Source organism: Equus caballus, chromosome X (genome assembly GCF_041296265.1).
Source record: "Equus caballus isolate H_3958 breed thoroughbred chromosome X, TB-T2T, whole genome shotgun sequence".
Lineage (NCBI taxonomy): Eukaryota > Metazoa > Chordata > Mammalia > Perissodactyla > Equidae > Equus > Equus caballus.
Window position 1 is genome coordinate 114,670,486 of NC_091715.1, and position 19,137 is coordinate 114,689,622.

Here is a 19,137-nt window from a genome sequence, read left to right on the forward strand (position 1 = left end):
TCTGAAGCTGACACTTGAGTAAAATATATCTTCCCTTTAGCTAGCATATATTTATTCATTAATTCCTGACTCAGCTTGATCTAGGTCAGAGACACTGTTGAACATTTTTATGACTCTTCCACTACACAGTCTGGCCATTTTGTTTAAATTCCTATGATACTGTTCAGTCCATAAATGAAAACAAATATGTTTAGGGACTTCCAGAATTACCAATCCTTGAGATTCAGATTTGTAAAGAACAGAACAACTTGTATTCCAAAAAGGGCAAAGAGGCTGCAAGATCAAGCTTAAACTGACAGTCTAAACACGGAACAAGCATATTAGCAAGTTGATCAATTAGGACCTTGTTTTCGCATTTGCCGACTAAAATGCATTTGTTTAAACTGAGGCCTCCTTAGTATATTAGCCATTACTGACAGTGTAAGATAGACTCCTTGAATTTCACAAATTCCAAAATCAATCAACTCAATCTGCCCAGCCCAAAACCTGTAGAGAAGATGTGCATGCTGAATTAGTTCAATCATCAAAAAGTACTGAGAACCGATGGCTTTGCTGGATGCTACAAGTATACAAAAGAACACATATTCCCTGGCCACAAATCCCTTACAATCTCATCAGGCAGACTGCATGTTCACATATGAAACATGAGTAAGCATAAATATATTGCTACAGCAAAGTCTTAACTATCCAGAACCCTGGTTTTCTAGCCAGTTTTTAAAAATTAACTTAAATTTGAAACAACTAGGGTAGGTTAACTCTTAAAATATCAAAACTCACTTATTTTTCACCTTTTGGCGGCAATCTTTCTGCCCTTTAGTTTCTTCAAGTCTAAAATGAACACAAGCCTTTTTAAAACACCGCATAGTCACCATAATGCACCGATATGCTTCAGATGGAGATACAGCAATGTGTGCAATAGCTGTCATTCCTCACCCTTGCCCGACTCCCGCCCCCATATGCTTTGACATAGATCATGGATGCTACTGAAAGGAAAATGGCACTTTTCTTTACTCTCCAATACATATACCAAGAGAAAAGTCCAATATCTCAAGACAGATGCTGTCAAACTTTAGTATACACAAGAATCATCTGGGGTGAATATTTAAAAAGTAGAAGTCTAGAGGTGGGGCCCAGTACTCCGTATTTTAAACAAGTACTCCAGCTGATTTTCACGCCTAGTCTACTAAACTTGGAGAAATGCTACTTTAAAGTCAAGGTTGATAACCCCAGCCATAGTGAGATTCTGTTTTCTCTCCCAGCTCCTGGCCTTCCTCAGCATATCAACACTGGCTGCTCACCACTAGTTGTCAATCTGCACTGTCCATGGCCATTATCTTGCCCTTCCACACTCCAGATCCTTCCAGGTCTGGGAGAGTCTGGAAGCAAGGTCTCCAGCTGGCTGAGAGATAGGCACAGAGGCAGATCAAGAGACACATGCAAAGCGGGAAATCACGAAGTACAGCAATTAGGAAACAAAGGTGTTATAAATTATATTGATTGTGCAATACAGAGTAAAGTGAAAAATTTGTTTTGAACTTTTTCAATGAGGAAGGATGCAGAAGAGGACAGAGCTAGGCACCTGTGGTCTGACTGCAGCTCTGCCACTAACTACTTTGTGACCTCTGGTGTTATCTACCCTCATCTGTCAAATAGGGAAGGTGTCACTTTCCTCGCCAGACTCACAGCAATGTTACAAAAACCACCTGAACTTGTGTTTGTGAAAGCACACTGGAAAATATAAAGCACAACACAATGACATGTGCTGTTTTATTAATGTTAGAATTTATCATTTTTTTGTCTTAAGAAACACAGTACCCTAGACGTTACTGAAAGTTTCCTTGATGACTGAATGTCTTCTAGCATCTCAGGGTCTTTTTTATGAAAATAAATTGTCATTGACAAAAAAATCAGAGGAGAATGCAGACCCTTGGACATACCCTGAAGTTGGTTTTTTGAATATATCCTTGGAATCGGCTTGTTTTAAAGACAATTGCCTCCGTCTCCTGAAAGTGGAGTGCAAAAAAAATGTGGTTAATTGTGACTTTACTGCATTCAGTTCAAATTCTTCAAAGCAGTCTCTGCAAATATTTTAGCTGTAAATTAACAAACCATATTTATAAATCCTGAACACTTAAGACCACACAGAACAATTTTTTTAAATTTTTTATTATTTTTTTTCCACACAGAACAATTTTCAAATGTGTAAATTAACTTTAAAAAAACCTTAACTAGAAAGCCATAAGATTCTATTTGTTTTTAGAAGCTCTCTTAATGTTTCAGAAATTCTGGAATAAAGACTGACATTAAATACAACATTATTGGCAGCTGATCTAAAAGACTAAACTAGCCAAATTTGGACACAAGGAAACACTTTTCCAGTAAATATATACGTGGCCTTGGAATGCTTTGTCATTTTCTAGCTTTGCAAGCCTAAAGTTCAATTCTTTGCTGATATACTGTTTTGCCATAAAAACCTGAAAGCAAATAACACACATTACAAGCTTTCAGAGAACAGATGGCTAATGTTCTTCTGGGTTCATTTACTACCAATTTTCTTATTTTCATACTGCTTGTAATTAATAAAAACATATAAATAGATGTACTGTCTCCTCACCAGAAGATTTTGTTTTGTGAAGTTCTGTCATACATCTAACTCCTTTGGGCTAATACAAAAGGCAACATGAACAGACATACTCCTGGTGCTGCCTCAGGAATGCAGTTTTAAAAATAGAGACTACTACAGAGGCACTGCAGTATATGCTGTCAACAGTCAACTCGCAAAAAATTAAAGGATGCTGGCAGGTGTCTGAGGAGCTCTAACACAAAATTTAACTTACTGACATTTATTTCTTTTATGTTTTTATTAGCTTATAGAAAGCAAACGTTACTAAGTACTAACCTTATCTAACTTTTCCTTCAAAATAAACAGTTTGGGCTTCTTGCTGGCTCATTTCACAAGCACTATTGCATTATTAAAGTCACAACTAAATCAAAGTCAGAGTCTAATAGTATCTTTAGAAAGACCTTGGCAGAGACCTTATACAAAATGTTATGCTAAATCTAATGACTTCTTATACAAAAGAGAGTTAGTATTTTATTTCTATTTTAGAATGACAGATTCAAAACAGCATCTCCTTAATGGCAATACTATTTTGAAGCCTACTTTTAAAATGCTATACACATAAAAATTATTATTTTTGAATCATAAAAAGCTACAATGGGTTAAATTCATATTTGTTATGTTTTAGCCCTAAGCCTCACCAAGCAAATAATAATTATATTATTTTTTGTTGAAAAATACATTAAAGTATCTTTAAATACAGCTTATTTTATATTCCTATTAATATTATTCCTTTCCTTTGTGTATTTAAGAAGAATCTGGTGTGCCACCTTCTGGTAACTGAGTGAAATTATGTATCTCTACACAAGTCACTATTTATTTTAACTTTTAAAATATATATATATTTCTAAACCTATATTACATTTAAGCTATCTAAATAAATCTACACCACAGTCTGAAATAAAGTAAAATTTACCTAGTGTTTTTTTTTTTAAATCAGGCTTATACATGCTTCCTATGATTTTTGCATGGTTACCAATATGTCTCCTGAATTCTACAATACATATAAAATTGATTTTTGTACACCGCTTCACAGCCACATATGAAAACAACAGGCTTGCTATGTTAATGAATAAGTAACAGCAGTAAATAAAGGAAAAGAAAGGTCTCTTACCAATAAGCCCATTTTTCTCTTAAGGTTTGAACTCTCATCATTTGTCATGTTCTTGTGGATTCCTCTCTCATCAAATTCTCTGGAGTTTTAAAGTTGAGAGCTGTGATGCACAGCTAGGCTCTGCTACATAGTAGCGCACCCCAGTGCATCTGGCTGGTATAACACTTCAGTATAGTTCCCAAAAGCAGAAACAAGGTTTATCTATTCAAAAACCTAAGCACTGCACACCTCCCTTTCATAGGAAATTGTGGTCAGCGTGGTTGAACTATTTATATTTCATATCTTAACTCCTGATCAGATATGAAGATCAGAACCACATGAATCCTGAGCTTAGTTCCAGGAAGGTGAACAAGAACAAAGTGTTCATCTTCAGAGCAGAGGTGGGGTGACGCAAATACTAACACTTAGGAGATCTGACTTCAAAAAGACCATGCTTACCTGAAAGTAACTTTATTTTTTCAAGGGCCACTGTCCTGTTAATTGCCCCATTACCATATATATTTATTATCTTTAACTCTTCCCTCTCTCGTGCCCCTAGTAGTCAGTCAGTAAGTCCTATCCTTCATTCATTATCAATTTTCCAGGACGCTACCCCCTACTGTTTGGTTGTTTGTTTGTCTTTTTAACAAATGAGCTACTTCAAAAATTACATATAACTGGGGGCCAGCCCAGTGGCATAGCTGTTAAGTTCCCACATTCCACTTCAGCAGCCCCGGGTTCACTGGTTCGGATCCTGGGCACAGACCTACACACCACTTACCAACTCATGCTGTGGCAGGCATCCCACATATAAAGTAGAGGAAGATGGGCACAGATGTCGGCTCAGGGCCAGTCTTCCTCAAAAAAACCCCAAAAAACAAAAAGAAAAAACATATAACTGGTCGCTCTGCATCTCCAATCTTCAATCTATCAATTACATCGCTTCCAGATGACTCTCTTAAAATACAAACATACACGATATAAATTAAGTGTTGAATAAATATTTTATTCAACACATATTTGTTAAGAATTTGCTATGTGGTAGGTAGGTACTCTGCTGGGTGACATGAATGTAAAGGCGAATAGGACACAATCCCTAGGTGAGTGAGGGAACCAGGCACATACTCTGACAGCACAAAATACAGCGCAGAAGCTTTGGTAGTACATATATGCCCAGGATTCTACAACAGCAGAGGAACAATGAACATAGTTCTGCAACTGAGGCTAAAGAATGAGACATTCACCAGGTGGACTCTAGAAGAAATAGTCTGTTCAGACACACAGAGATTTGGGGGAGTACAACATTTTGGGAGGATGGGGAAAGCCTTCAATATGACTGGAAGGAGTTTAGGGTACACAGTGTTGATGGGAGTGGATTTCAAGGTATCCAGAAACCACATCACAGAAGACCTTACGTGCCACTGAAGAGGTCTGGATTTTATCCTATGAGCTATGAAAAGTCATTTGCTGAATGAGTGGATCACTGAAGGAATTAATCAAGCAACAATGCCCAGCACTAAGAACTCACTACAAGCTGGCCACCCTACCCTTTCAATTCACTGTCTAGTATCTGCAACAACAACTTCCCATTCTATATCTCACAAGCTTGCTTTGTTCTTTCTCTCCTTTGCTCCAGAGGTCCTCCGCGTGAACTCTCTTCCCCTCTTCACTTTTCTGAACTCAACTCACCCTTCTAGATACAGCTCAAATTCCATTCTTTTCTGTGATGTTTTCCATGGTAACTTGAGTCTACAGTTCATAAATGCTCCTCCACTATACAGACCATGCGTTCTTCCTAAAGTTTAGCACACAATGTTCAAGAAACCTTTTTGACCCTCTGCCTGTAAAGTGAAGTAAGATGGTGAGGAGACGACACTAAGGCAAAAGTCAGAGCCTGAGAGTAAGTGGCCTAAGGAAGCACACCTCCCCAGACTTCGCATACACACTAATCTCAGTAACTTCCTTCACCACTCTCCAGTGTGAAAAGGAAAGGACAAAAATTGTGAGGAGAACTAGATCCGTATTGAGCAGCAATTCTGCATTACTATGCAACATCCCTGGTTGTATACATCACAGCTCAGTTTCAAAACTTCCAGAGTATTGATGAGAAAGGGAGACCAATAGAATAGCTGAATGACGGAGCAGTGATCTTTAGGAAAAAAGAGCCATAAGAGAGGGGGAACTGTGATTGTGTTTTACCACTTGAGTGAATCAAGAGAATTCACCTGAAGGTCCATACAAGAAAGAAAAAGAATTTGTGAAGCCCACAGAAAGAGATGAGAGAATGAGGATAGGGAATTGGAACCAGAAGGTTTAGAATCTCATGTGGTATTAAGGGAGAAAATCCAAGTGTAAGAAGGGGGTGTGTTAAAAAAGAGATAATAGTGTTAGCTGGGAGATTAATCTAGGACAAGAAGCTTTCCTGGAGAAACATGTCCAGGGGTGTAAATATTTAGTGTTCTCTCCCTGTGGAACCACACCCCATTATGCTCAGTGTCAAACACTCAGACAAGCTTTCGTTGATGCTGGCATTTAGCATTCAGCTTTGTCTCATCCTTTTTCTGTATGCATAATCTCTTAGATTTATGCAATGATGCAAAAAGCATGGTGCTTTCTTTTATGTGGACAAAAAAAATCTTTTCATCTTATTCAATCACTTTATGTTAAAGTGGGTTAATAGGATTCTGCCAATAATTTCAAAAAGCAGTTAATACTTGAATTTATTCTCTCAATGGTTTAAAAATGGCCCAGATAAAAGCTGTCTACACCTTCCTTCTTGTTTATTGAGTGCAAAAGTTGACCACTTTCCTTTTGCTAACTTGTAAGGAAAAAATTCAAATACAGAAAAAAATGGAGAATGTGATTTTGGACATGCACCACACTTTTTTCAAGAAATCTTCAAAAGAGGGCAGTACGTAGGGGACATAAAAATGATTTAATCCACTGGGTCTTCGGAAGAATGTTTTTAAACTATGTATCAATGGTACCATAGATTTTAAAATGAAGAAAAAATAAGCCAGACCATTTCCTCATTTAGTTGTGTGGAAAACAGAACAATTGCCAGAGTATTTCCCTCAGGCCTGGCAGAAAGAAAGCAACAATCATTTTATATTATACTTTGAACTAGAATAGGTATTTCATCCAAATTCACATGAACAAGTTCATCTAGAAGTTGTACAAGTAGAAAAGAGAGGAATAACTAGCTTCTGGTAGTCCGCAGTAAGACTCTTATATTATTAGTGATTTTGATGTCAGGGTCTATCTTAGTCTAGTATAAATAATTCACTTACATTCCATCGAAAAAATTAGCATCATCATGTTATCTCATGCATAGCAGTACTCTTCTCCTTTCTTGTGGTGCATCTAAGGTGGCTCAGAAAGGATGTGTTAAGTGGTCGACTGAGTTTTCTGTGGTGCTGAAACATCCTTGGATGACAGATTTTGAGAACCATTGATCTAAAGAAGGCTTGCTCAGAGGTATTTACATGGGGAGCAATTGCTCGTATTCCTAGAGCCCAGAAGTTCATATTTCAGGTGAGATTCCAGTAGCATTACCAGTCAATCTAATGGGAAAGGTGGAGTCAAAGGGAAGAAAATGAATGGAAGTGCCTTTTCCTACTACTAATAACTCACCTGTAATGTCACTGGATTAGGAAAAATGGCAAAGGAAGAAGAAGGCCACAGTTTCATAACCTCCCATTCCTACCTGAATGAATCATAACTCTCATGTATCCCTAAAATGTAACAAAACTCAGATCATACCACTATACAGTAACATAAATGATTGAGGGTAGTAATTCAAACTAAAAACAGATATCAATCATTCAAGACTGACTATGAAATATACCAACTCAGATTTTACTAATCTAAGTCTTAAATCCATTACTATTTAATAGTTATAATGAGAATATGAAAGGGGCTAAGATATACATGATAAACCATTGGGAAGAAGGAAATTCTATCATGTTAGTTTGGAAACTTAGAAATAAGCTAAATGACATTCCACAGACATAAGGGCAGACATATGGAGCTAATGAGGAAGTAAGAATATTTCTATTTGTCAATTACTTTTCAACCTAATTTTCCTATCCAGATACTCCACGAAGTATTTTACTTGTTTTAAATGTCAGGCGATAGCAGCCAGCAGAATTCCAAGTAAAAAAGTTTATTATACCTTTTAATTTTTAAGAGTCTCATTTTCATTTTCACCCCGACCCTGAGGTCGGCAATGCAGATGTTAATATTCCCATTTTACTAGTGAAGAAACAGAGTTATTAAATGACTTGGCTCAAGTGACACAGCTGCTGAGAGAACTGGAAAACAAGAATCTAGGTCCCCTGACACCTAACTCGGTGTTCATTAGTCAATTCTGTATTGTGTTAATATTTATTTCAGCGAAAAAATACAAATATGACTCCAGAGGAAGAGAGGAATAGGTCATAGAAGGTATAGGATGCTATATGATTAAAGCTGCAGAATGATCAACCTATACCTATGCCACAAATACCTTCACAATGCCAATTCAGAGCTCCCTTTTAGCCCGCATTTACCAATTTCTTGGCATAGACTTCAAACATCCCATACTCTTGATGCAGGCTCAGCAAGCCGAGGAGTCGAAAGAAAGATTTCTTGGACTCTTAAGGTCTGGCAGTAGTGCTCCTTTATTCAGAGAATAGCATGGAGTAGTATGCGGACAGGACCCACAGGCAGTGAAGAGCTGCAAGCATGGGCACAGGATCCGTGGGCAGTAAAGAGCTGCAGCATGGGCACAGGATCCGTGGGCAGTAAAGAGCTGCAGCATGGGCACAGGATCCGTGGGCAGTAAAGAGCTGCAGCATGGGGACAGGACCCATGGGCAGGAAGAGCTGCAATGTGTTGAGGGTTAGAGCTAAATTTATAAGGCACAGGTATGTGAGTAATTTCCTTACAAGACAAAGGAAAGATCATGAAAAAAAATCGTTAAAATGGTATCAGTGCAGGTGGGGTCCGGTTATTGGGTGGTCCTATAACTTTGGATAAGAATCAGATCAGATCAGGTCAGGACGTCCTATGCTTCCCGGAGGATGATATAGATCGGTATGTAGGGCAGGACGCCTTGGGCTTCTCTCCCTGTGGCAGCCTTGATCCTCATCACTCTCTCATGCCTCAGTGGCTTCACATCCCGGAGTGGAATCCGGTGCTAGGTTTTCTAAATTCCCATGGCACTTTGAATATTATATCTTCTCTCTCCTTGGATTATAACTGTTTCTACTAGACTATAAACTCCTGAGAGCTGTGGTTGGGTCTTCCTTATATTTTAATTATACCTAACTCAGTGCCTGTCACACACGAACTCAATTATAGGAGGGAATTTTGGTGAAATCAAGTCAGCAGAGGTAGGTTCTTCTCTCCTCCAAGACTAAGCATAGTTTTCTGATGATAATTAAACACCAAATCATTAAAGGGCCTTATCCTTCCTAAACTAAGATGTAAATGACAAGAAATAAATGAAAGATTACAATTGCAAACAGTATACCTAAATGACTCCTTTTGATGTTTGTGTGATCAATCCTGTGTGTGCCTACCGGGAGGCCCAGGATAGTAGGTATACGACAATTTGGTAATGGATGGATGGAAGGGTGATCAGTTCATAAGTGACTGCTGAACTGAACTGAGCAAAGGAAACAGTTACAATAAGGAAGAGAAATGTCGATCATCATTTGTCTAAGTCAATACAGTATTGGTAAAGAGAGAAACTAAAGAAATGCATTTCGTTGGTTCGTCACCACCTAGACCAGTGAACACTGAAAAACGAAACAGCATCTCCTAAAACCAGTCATTTCTACAGACCGCTAACGGAAAAGGACAAAAGCATATTCTTTGAATTGTTAGATCCTATCAAGTTATTGTAACCAGTGATGATGAAAGAGTAAACCACAAAATCCAACTTTGACAATAACTGCTCCACTAGATAGAGCCAAAAAATAAAATAGTGAATTCAACCAAGCAAGCCATTGCGTATCACCAATAACTAGTAACTCAAATGGTATAGTGAGCAGTCAACAGTGAAATACACAAATGAAGCACAGGAGGGCCCAATGCTAACATGCTTCTGTAACTTTCAAAATAGAGAAAAATATGCATATTTGATTAAAGACCTATGAATCCTCTGTTCCAATATGAGAACTACAACATAGGCTTAAGGAAATGTTTCAAATCCCTTCCTCATTTCTCAATTGTCTCATCCCTTGCCTTCCCCCTTTTGCTAACCGGTTGAGTAGAAATATCAAAAACATTAACATAATGAACAATATGAAGAATAGAAGACAATGGGTTCCCCATAGGGAAGAGCCTATTCACACATGGTTTAACACATGCATAGTGTTAGGGAGAGGGGTGGAGGCTTTTGTGGCTGTGAGGGCTAACTGATGCAGATCATTAATCACCATCCTCAGGTGTGTTCTAGGGTACGGTCAAAAAGGCTGGAGGTTTTTATTTAAATGAAAGCAATGTGGTCTTACAAAAGGGAGCTGTGTTTTGCTAACTCTGAACTTGAATTTTGCTACTGGGACACAGAAACATAGTGTATAAGTCCCTAAGGGTTAGTTGTAAGATAAGAGTTATAAAAGCCTCTCGGATCCTGAATCCCAAAGGAAAGATTGGCTCAGAAGCCACAGAGAACAGTCAGACAGGCAGGGAGACAGACACTAACAGTTAAAGGAAGAAGTCCCAGAAAAATGAAAAAACAGTAGCAAAAAATAGGATTCCGATGGGGCTGGCCCAGTGGTGTAGTGGTTAAGTTTGCACGCTCCGCTTTGGTGGCCTGGGGTTCATGGGTTTGGATCCAGGGCATGGACCCACACACGGTTCATCAAGCTATGCTGTGGCAGTGTCCCACATATAAAACAGAGGAAGATTGGCACGGATGTTAGCTCAGGGCCAATCTTTCTCACCAAAAAATAAATAAATAAATAAGCCAAGAGTGGATTTGCCACCCCATCATTTCTAATCCAAAATTTAGAATGAATTATGCCTTCTCTACTGCTTTCATCACTTCAATCTTCTCTTTAAAAACCTTCCATGAGAGGCTGGCCCCGTGGCCGAGTGGTTAAGCTCGTGCACTCCGCTCCAGCAGCCCAGGGTTTCACCCGTTCGAATCCTGGGTGCGGACATGGCACCACTCATCAGGCCACGCTGAGGCGGCATCCCACATGCCACAACTAGAAGGACCCACAATTAAAAATACGCACCTATGTACCAGGAGGCTTTGGGAAGAAAAAGGAAAAATAAAATCTTAAAAAAAACCCAAAAAAACAACAAAAAAAACTTCCATAACTCATTATTTGTGTGAATGTGTTTGTAGACTCCACTTTCAATGTTCCCTCAACCCCAGCCCCACTTTATTTATTCAACCCCATTTCCCATTATGGGCCATCCCAGAATTGCACACAACTGGCAAAGACAGTACCACCTTACCCAGAACTGCCATGGGAGCTATTATCAAAAAAAAAAAATTTGCAGGTTATAGTTTCTATGGATTCAATAGAAGAATACACAGAAACAATTTGGGGGAGGCAGGCGGAGAGGAAAGAGCTTTCCCAGTCCCAAGATGTCTTCTCCTACAGTGCCAACTCCCTCGCCAGCAAACTCTGTCTCTCTCCAACTATTGTGCTTTCACTTTCTCTCTCTCCCTCCCAATCTCTCTCGCTCTTTCCCATTGTCTGCTCTGTACTACAGCCAGAAATTCCAGCAATTATGGGTTCATTTGAGCTAAAAAGCAGCCTGTTAAAATTATAAGTACAGCTGCCAGGATGCGGGGACTACCAGTTAGTCATTCACACCTTGGTGTGAATGAGTCCAGTCAAGTTTCTTCAAATTGCAAAGAGCTGCTGCCCTCAGGGAATGGGGAAGGCTGGTGGTGAGAGAGAGCCTTGTGGAATCCACACATCCTGGGGTGGGGTGCTATTTGAAGGAAGTTAACAGCAGGAGGGCCTCAGGGTATGGAGCAACTATTTTCTAGGGATAAAGAGAAAGTGAGATGTAGAAGAGTGCAGAAAGGTTCCTAGGAGAGCAACAAAGTTCAGCTTCCTGTACCAATAAGTGTCTTCCAGCCCAGAAGCCACCATGCCTTTCCTGGCCCTCTGCATCCAGGCCCTGGAGCTCAGGCTAACGTTGTCCCTGGGACAGACCAGCTACAAAAGTAGGTTAAATACAATATTTTGGGCAGTGCCAGAAACCTCACTGACATGTATATGATGTATCATGTCCAAACAAATGATTTGTAAATAAACCTCTAGAATACACGCCATTGATAGGTTGGGAACTATTTGTACTTTTCAACCCATACCTCCTCCCTCCCTCCCCACACGCACACTCTCCTTAGGTGGTCTCTTCTGTTTGGGAGATGCTAGATGGTTTTTTCTGCGGCCACCGTCCATTCAACTCATAAAACATTCCCCTCGCTTAGATTGGGGCCGCTCCTCTGTTCACACAGGTTCTGCCTCTTCTTAAGTTCCAAATCAAGCTCTACCTTTTTGAAGCCTAACTTGATTTATCCAACACTCACCAAATGAATGCCCTCTTTCTAAACTCTTAGAGCACTCACCATACATTGTTCTTATTTAGGCTTACGTGCACTCACCTAAGCTTCTGAAATGAAGACCGTAAGCTAACTTTTTACAGCCAGAGGCCATTCATTCGTCCGCCCAAACAATTAATAAGCATCTACTTTGGCTGTGTTCAGGCTGAAAGTTCAAACCTGAGTAAGCCCTGTTCCCCAACTCTAAGGTGGTCCCGGCCCAGGGAATATCGAGTACAGCAGCAACACTATGGGAGATGCACTCCAGTGGAGGGATCTCCAGGTGATAGGAACACACACGGAGCGCACTAATGGGCTAGGACAGGGAATCAGGGAAATTTTCACAGAGGTGAGACCTGAGCTGAGTGTATAAGAATAAACAGAAACGGGTCAGGCAGCCAAGTGAGATGGAGGGACAGTGGGGAGAGCAGGCGGCAACACAAGTTAAGGCACCGTTGTAATTGTGACAATATAGAAGTCTTAAACTAAAGCCGTAGTTGGCGGACATTCAAAAAGATTTCTCAGCAACAGAATAGACAGGACTTACTGACTGCAGATGATGGTAATGGCTAACATTTGTTGATCACTTACCATATGCCAAGGAGTATTATAAATGCTTTACCCTTCTAATCATTTAACTTATTTAATCTTTACTGTGACCTTAGAATGTAGATACTTTAATATCCCCATTTTATGGAAAAGAAAACTAAGGCATAGGAAAATCAACTGACATGACTAAAGTTACACAATTAATAAATATTGGAACTGGATCCTGAGCCCAAGCAGTCTAGCTGCAGAGTCCACTACTTAAGCCCTCTATTACAGAATCGTCAAATGGGAGGTTGTTAGGGAGAGGTGGAGCCCAGGATGACTGCAAACTACTGAGAGAGAAAAAGGTAGAGGCAGAAAGGGCCACAGCATATGGAACGTGAATACATTGTGGGTTACACTTATTAGTAACTTCTGTTCCCTGTTCCTAATGTCGAAAGCAAATTTCTTGGTTCATTTTCTCACTAGATATCCCAGCACTTTCTTCAATGGTACTGGTAATCCAATAGGTAGCTAGAATTAACCTCAGTCTGTTTGTTTTTAGTCTTAGTGCTTGTCACATTCAGTCTCTTCCTAGGTTTCTTTATAGATCTGGCTTAGCTCCTTTATTAGGTTGAAAGTATCTAAGGCAAAAAACATGTCTTATTCACCTTTGACGAAGAACATCCAGGACCCAAGCAGTACTCAATAAAAATTCTTTGGCTTGAACATGGAATGTAATGTTTCTTAAATTTTCTTATTCTTCAGTCATCTGTGAATTGCCTTCATCTGTCATATCTCAGTACTACCTTCATTATTTATTTTTTTAATTTAAATCAACCCTTTAAATTTACATTTAACTTGAAAGGAAAATTTTATACTTATTACTGCAAATGGAAAACTGCTATAACTTACCATAATGAGAAGGCAACTATAAAAATAAATACGAAACTGCCAAAACAAGAAACGCTTGTACACAACCTAACATCAGCCTACTTCTTACACAATGCCACACTTACACACTCTGTGGTAGAGTTCTTGGGTTTTTTTTGAAGTGATATTCACTTAACACAAAATTAACAATTTTAAACTGAACAATTCAGTGGCATCTAGTGCATTGCAAATGCTGGGTAACCACTACTTCCATCTTGTCCAAAAATATTTTCATCACCTCAAAATAAAATCCCATATGCATTCAGCAGTTGCTCCGTATTCTGCCCTCCCCACAGTCCCTGGTAATGACTAAAAGGCATTCTGTCTCTACGGATTTATAGGCAGACCTCAGAGATATTGCGAGTTCAGTTCCAGGCTGCCACAATAAAGCAAATATCGCAGCAAAGCAAGTCACATGAGGTGGCATCCCAGTAAAAGTTATGTTTACAACACACTGTAGTCTCTTAAGGGGGCAATAGCATTATGTCTAAAAAAAATAATGTGCATACTTTAATTAAAAATACTTTCTTGCTAAAAAAGCTAACCATCACCTGAGCCTTCAGCGAGTCATAATCTTTTTGCTGGTGGAGGGGCTTGCCTCCATCTCGATAGCTGCTGACGGATCAGGGCGGTGCTTGCTGAAGGTTGGGGCGGTCGTGGCAATTTCTTAAAATGAGACAACAATGAGGTTTGCTGCATCCGTTGACTCTTCCTTTCATGAACAACTTCTCTGTAGCATGCGATGCTGTTTGACACCATTTTACCCGAAGTAGAACTTCTTTCAAAATGGGACCCAACTTCTCAAACTCTGCTGCTGCTTTATCAACTAAGTTTATGTAATATTCTAAATCCTTTGTTGTCATTTCAACAACCTTCAAAGCTTCTTCACCAGGAGTAGGTTCCCTCTCAAGAAACCACTTCCTTTGCTCATCCATAAGAAGCAACTCCTCATCCGTTCAGGTTTGATCATGAGATTGCAGCAATTCGGTCACATCTTCAGGCTCCACTTTTAATTCTAGTTCTCTAGTAATTCCCATCACATCTGCAGTTACTTCCTCCCCTGTGGTCTTGAGCACCTCAAAGTGATCCGTGAGGGCTGGAATCAACTTCTTCCAAACTCCTGTTAATGTTGATATTTTGACCTCTTCCCACGAATCATAAATGTTCTGAATGGCATCAAGAATGGTGAATCCTTTCCTGAAGGTTTTCAATTTACTTTTCCCAGATCCATCAGAGGAATAACTATCTATGGCAGCTCCATATAGCCTTACAAAATGTATTTCTTAAACAATAGGACTTCAAAGTCAAAAGGACTCCTTGGTCCATGGGCTGTAGAATGAATGCTGTGGTAGCAGGCATAAAAATGAGGAAAATCCCCTTGTCCATCTCCGTGAGAGCTCTTGGGTGACCAGGTGCATTGTCAGTGAGCAGTAACATTTGGAAAGGAATCTTTCTTTCTGAACAGTAGGTCTCAACAGTGAGCTTAAAATATTCAGTAACCCATGTTGTAAACAGATGCACTGTCATCCGTCCAATCTTTGTTATTCCATTTATAGACACAGGCAGAATAGCCTTAACATAATTCTTAAGGGCCCTAGGGGATTTTTGGAATGGCAGATGAGCATTGGCTTCAACTTAGTCACCAGCTGCATTAACCTCCAATAAGAGTCAGCCTGTCCTTTGAAGCTTTGAAGCCAGACATTGACTTCTCCTCTCTAGCTATGAAAGTCCTAGATGGCATCTTCTTCCAATACAAGGCTATTTCATCTACCCTGAAAATCTGCTGTTTAGTGTAGCCCCTTCACGAATTATCTTAGCTAGATCTTCTGAATAACTTGCTGCAGCTTCTACATCAGCACCTGCTGCTTCCTCTTGCACTTTTACGTTATGGAGGTGGCTTCTTTCCTTAAACCTCATGAACCAAACTCTATTAGCTTCAAACTTTTCTTCTGCAGCTTCCTCCCCTCTCTCAGCCTTCAGTGAGTTGAAGAGAGTTAGGGCTTTGCTCTGGGTCAGGCTTTGGCTTAAGGGAATGTTGTGACTAGTTTGATCTTCTATCCAGACCACGAAAACTTTCTCCATATCAGCAATAAGGCCGTTTTGCTTTCTTATCATTCATGTGTTCACTGGAGTGGCACTTTTAATTTCCTTCAAGAACTTTTCCTTTGCACTCACAACTTGGGTGACTGTTTGGTACAGGAGGCCTAGCTTTCTGCCTATCTCAGCTTTCAACATGCCTTCCTCACCAAGCTAAATCATTTCGAGCTTTTGCTTTGAACTGAGAGACCTGCGACTCTTCCTTTCACTTGAACACTTCGAGGCCATTGTAGGGTTATGAATTGGCCTGATTTCAAGACTGTTGTGCTCAGGCGATAGGGAGGCCCTAGGAGAGGGAGAGAGATGGGAACTGCCGATCAGTGGAGCTCAGTCGAACCTCCACAACCTTCATCGATTAAGTTTGCTGTCTGTGATGGGCCCAGTTGGTGGCGCTCCAAAAGAGTTACAATAGTAGCATCAAAGATCACTGGTCACAGATCACCATTAACAAATATAACATTAATGAAAAAGTTTGAAATATTGTGAGAATTATTACAATGGCACAGAGACACGAAGTAAGCAAATGCTGTTGGAAAAATGATAGTCCGGCTTGACACAGGGTTGTCACAAACCATCAGTCTGCTAAAAATGCAATATCTGTGAAGCACAATAAAGCAAAATGCAATAAAATGAGGTATGCCTGTATTTATTTTGGTATTTCACAAAAAACGGAACCATACACTATGTGATCCTTTGTGCCAAGCTTCTTTCACTGAGCATAATGTTCTCGAGGTTCACACACAATGTATGGTGTTATCACTACTTCATTCCTGTTTATGGCTCAATATAATATTATATGTAAATACACTACAATTTGTTTATCCATTCATCCATCAATGGACATCTGAGATGTTTCCAAGTTTTGGCTCTTGTGAATAGTGCTGCTGTGAACATGCAAATATATTTGTTTGATTACCTGTTTTTCAATTCTTTTGGGTATTTACCTAGAAGTGGAATTTCCGCATCATATGGTAACTCTATGTTTAACTTTGAGGAACTTCTGGGGTAGATTTTGTATAGCACTTTTTGTGTGTTTCAAAATAACACATGGGACTGGACGATTTCACACCAGAATGTGAAGGAAACAGGTTCATTCTCATCACCCTTATGAAAATACAAATTTCAAATAATTTTCATCATATTTGTGTGACACTTGTTTTTTGCAGTGGGTCCTTTTACATGAGTAGCAGATGGTTCAGGCAATTACTAAATTAGGTCTTCACATCTGAAGATACATGACTGATTTCATCAAAATCATACCTTAATATTAGCATTTCCATCAGTCTGGCACCTTTACGTTTTAAAAATTCCATCTGTCCACTGATCCATGTTAGTTCCACAACAATATAGAAAAAAAGCACACAACAAAAAATACAACATGCACCTCATTCTAATTCACAATTACATATACTATACTTTGTGTATTTAAAAATTATCATTTTCTGGATGTGAAGTTTTGCTTTATCTCTGAAAAGACTACAGCCACGCATTCTTGGGCATGACTGAGCATTGCAGCAGTAATTCAATTGGTCTGGATGAGGTGTTATCACCTGCTCTAGTCTTGACTTCAGCAATAATATCCATGAAATCAGAAGTGTGATACACCAGGCTTTTCTTTTTCTAATAAGCGTTAAAACAAATAACAAAATTATTCAAATTGAAAGTGTAAGTCTATGTACCACCAGTAGCATGCACATCAACCTTCAGAAAACAAGGATGTTAAAGGAGTTATGTTTTTAAAGCTGCACATACTATGTTCACGTATTTTGTTGGCGAAACAAACAGGAAGTTCCCATCTTGTTTGCACACTGACAAAGAAAAGCGCAACTCATCACGAAAGAATCAAAACTGAAGAAGCAGTTTCTAATAGATCTGAAGGCAGACCTCTTGACTTCCTAAGAGAAAGCTGAAGCATCTTTGGCGGGCATCTCACAGAATTCAAGCTGTGAGGACAAGTGCTTTGGGAAGGACTCACAGTCACTTGCACTTTGCAACGACGTCCACTGGGAGATGCACTCATCCTGTGATTTGACAGTCATTTCAGTAGTATGCTACATTTCTTCATGTAGTCAACCATATCATCCCCTAGAATGTACTACGCCACGGACACACTATCTACTGGCAAACAAGAGAGAATGATTTTTAAACAAATCATTTCCCTTTTTCAATATAGAGATTATCACAGAGAATCTTTCTATCTCCTCTCGTTCCAAGGTAAAAGCATTTAATCATTTTTTTTCAAATGCAGGTGTCCACGGATATATACAAAAGCAGAATGTACCTGAAAAGGTGCATAAAAGGTAAAACTTTCTATCATGAAGACTTTCACTGCCACTGACCACTCACACATAACCAGAGAGGGGTTTTCAATCAAAAACCCAAACAAATGAACAAAAATCTGGCCTCAAGCCAAATATTTTGAAATAAGTCTAAGATACAGCAAAACAATTTAAGAATATAAAAATAAACGTAAAGATTAAATATGCTAATATATGTAAAGTGCCTTGCACAAAGCCCATTTGTGTCATAGGAATTTGACAAATGGCAGCTTAGATCCTTCAAGATCAGGTGGTTTTCCTTGGAACTAAACCACGAATCCTCAGGCCACAATTAAATTCCAGTTGTCAGGGGTCCCATAATCCTATTTGTTCCCCTAATTTTAGCACCCAACACATTCTGCGTCATCTAATAATAATATGTATTTATGTATCTTTTTTATTAGGTTGTAAGTACCCCTGAAGGCTCCTTAAAGCTTTTAAAATAAAATGTAACTTAAAAATTAAAAACATGGATGAGAAAAATATTTAATAAACGCAAGTAATATCACCTTACTTTTGTATGACGCCCTAATAATTACAAAGCACTTTTGTGTCCTTGATGTCATTACTTTATGATCTTTTATTATCTCTGCCTCACCAAGAAGGAAAATGTGACCCAGGGAGGTCAAGTGATAGCTTGTTAAAGGTAAAGCTGGGATTAGAAACGGAGTTTATAAAGGCAAATAGGGAGAGAAAGGTAGGAGAAGAGTAACAACTAACAGCAAAGATGGGGGACGTGGAGAGAGAGGAGGAGAGACAAAGACACAGGTACACAGAGAATCCATGGGAAGAACACTTCAACTTTATGGTATTTTAAGACATTTCCCTAAAGGATACATGAAACGTGTTGTCTTAATTTTTTCAGCTACAAGCACAATGGTATCATCTCTTAAGAATCGCCTTGCAAGTGATGCATGGTGGCTCCTAGGAATCTTCACCTGGTTGCATCTGTCTAGGCCTAATCAGGAGAGAGAAACCAAACAGTAATTTG

The 19,137-nt window shown here is 39.3% G+C and overlaps 1 protein-coding gene across 12 annotated transcripts in view; it reads right to left on the bottom strand.

Moving 5' to 3' along the window:
• KLHL13 (kelch like family member 13) overlaps positions 1-19,137 on the bottom strand; it is a 398,306-nt gene that overhangs the window by 64,957 nt on the left and 314,212 nt on the right. For 3 of the 12 annotated variants that reach the window (XM_070258111.1, XM_070258110.1, XM_070258112.1), the window contains exons 3-4: positions 4,495-4,567; positions 1,938-2,003 (exon numbers count right to left, since the gene is read on the bottom strand). The exons of 6 other annotated variants lie outside the window; for them this stretch is intronic. In XM_070258111.1, the coding sequence (XP_070114212.1) occupies positions 1,938-2,003; positions 4,495-4,523 (95 nt within the window). In that variant the 5' untranslated portion in view covers positions 4,524-4,567. Of the gene's footprint in view, positions 1-1,937; positions 2,004-3,734; positions 3,889-4,494; positions 4,568-19,137 lie in introns of those variants that run through there. 3 more of the 12 variants (XM_070258107.1, XM_070258103.1, XM_023634054.2) reach the window with 2 other exon arrangements.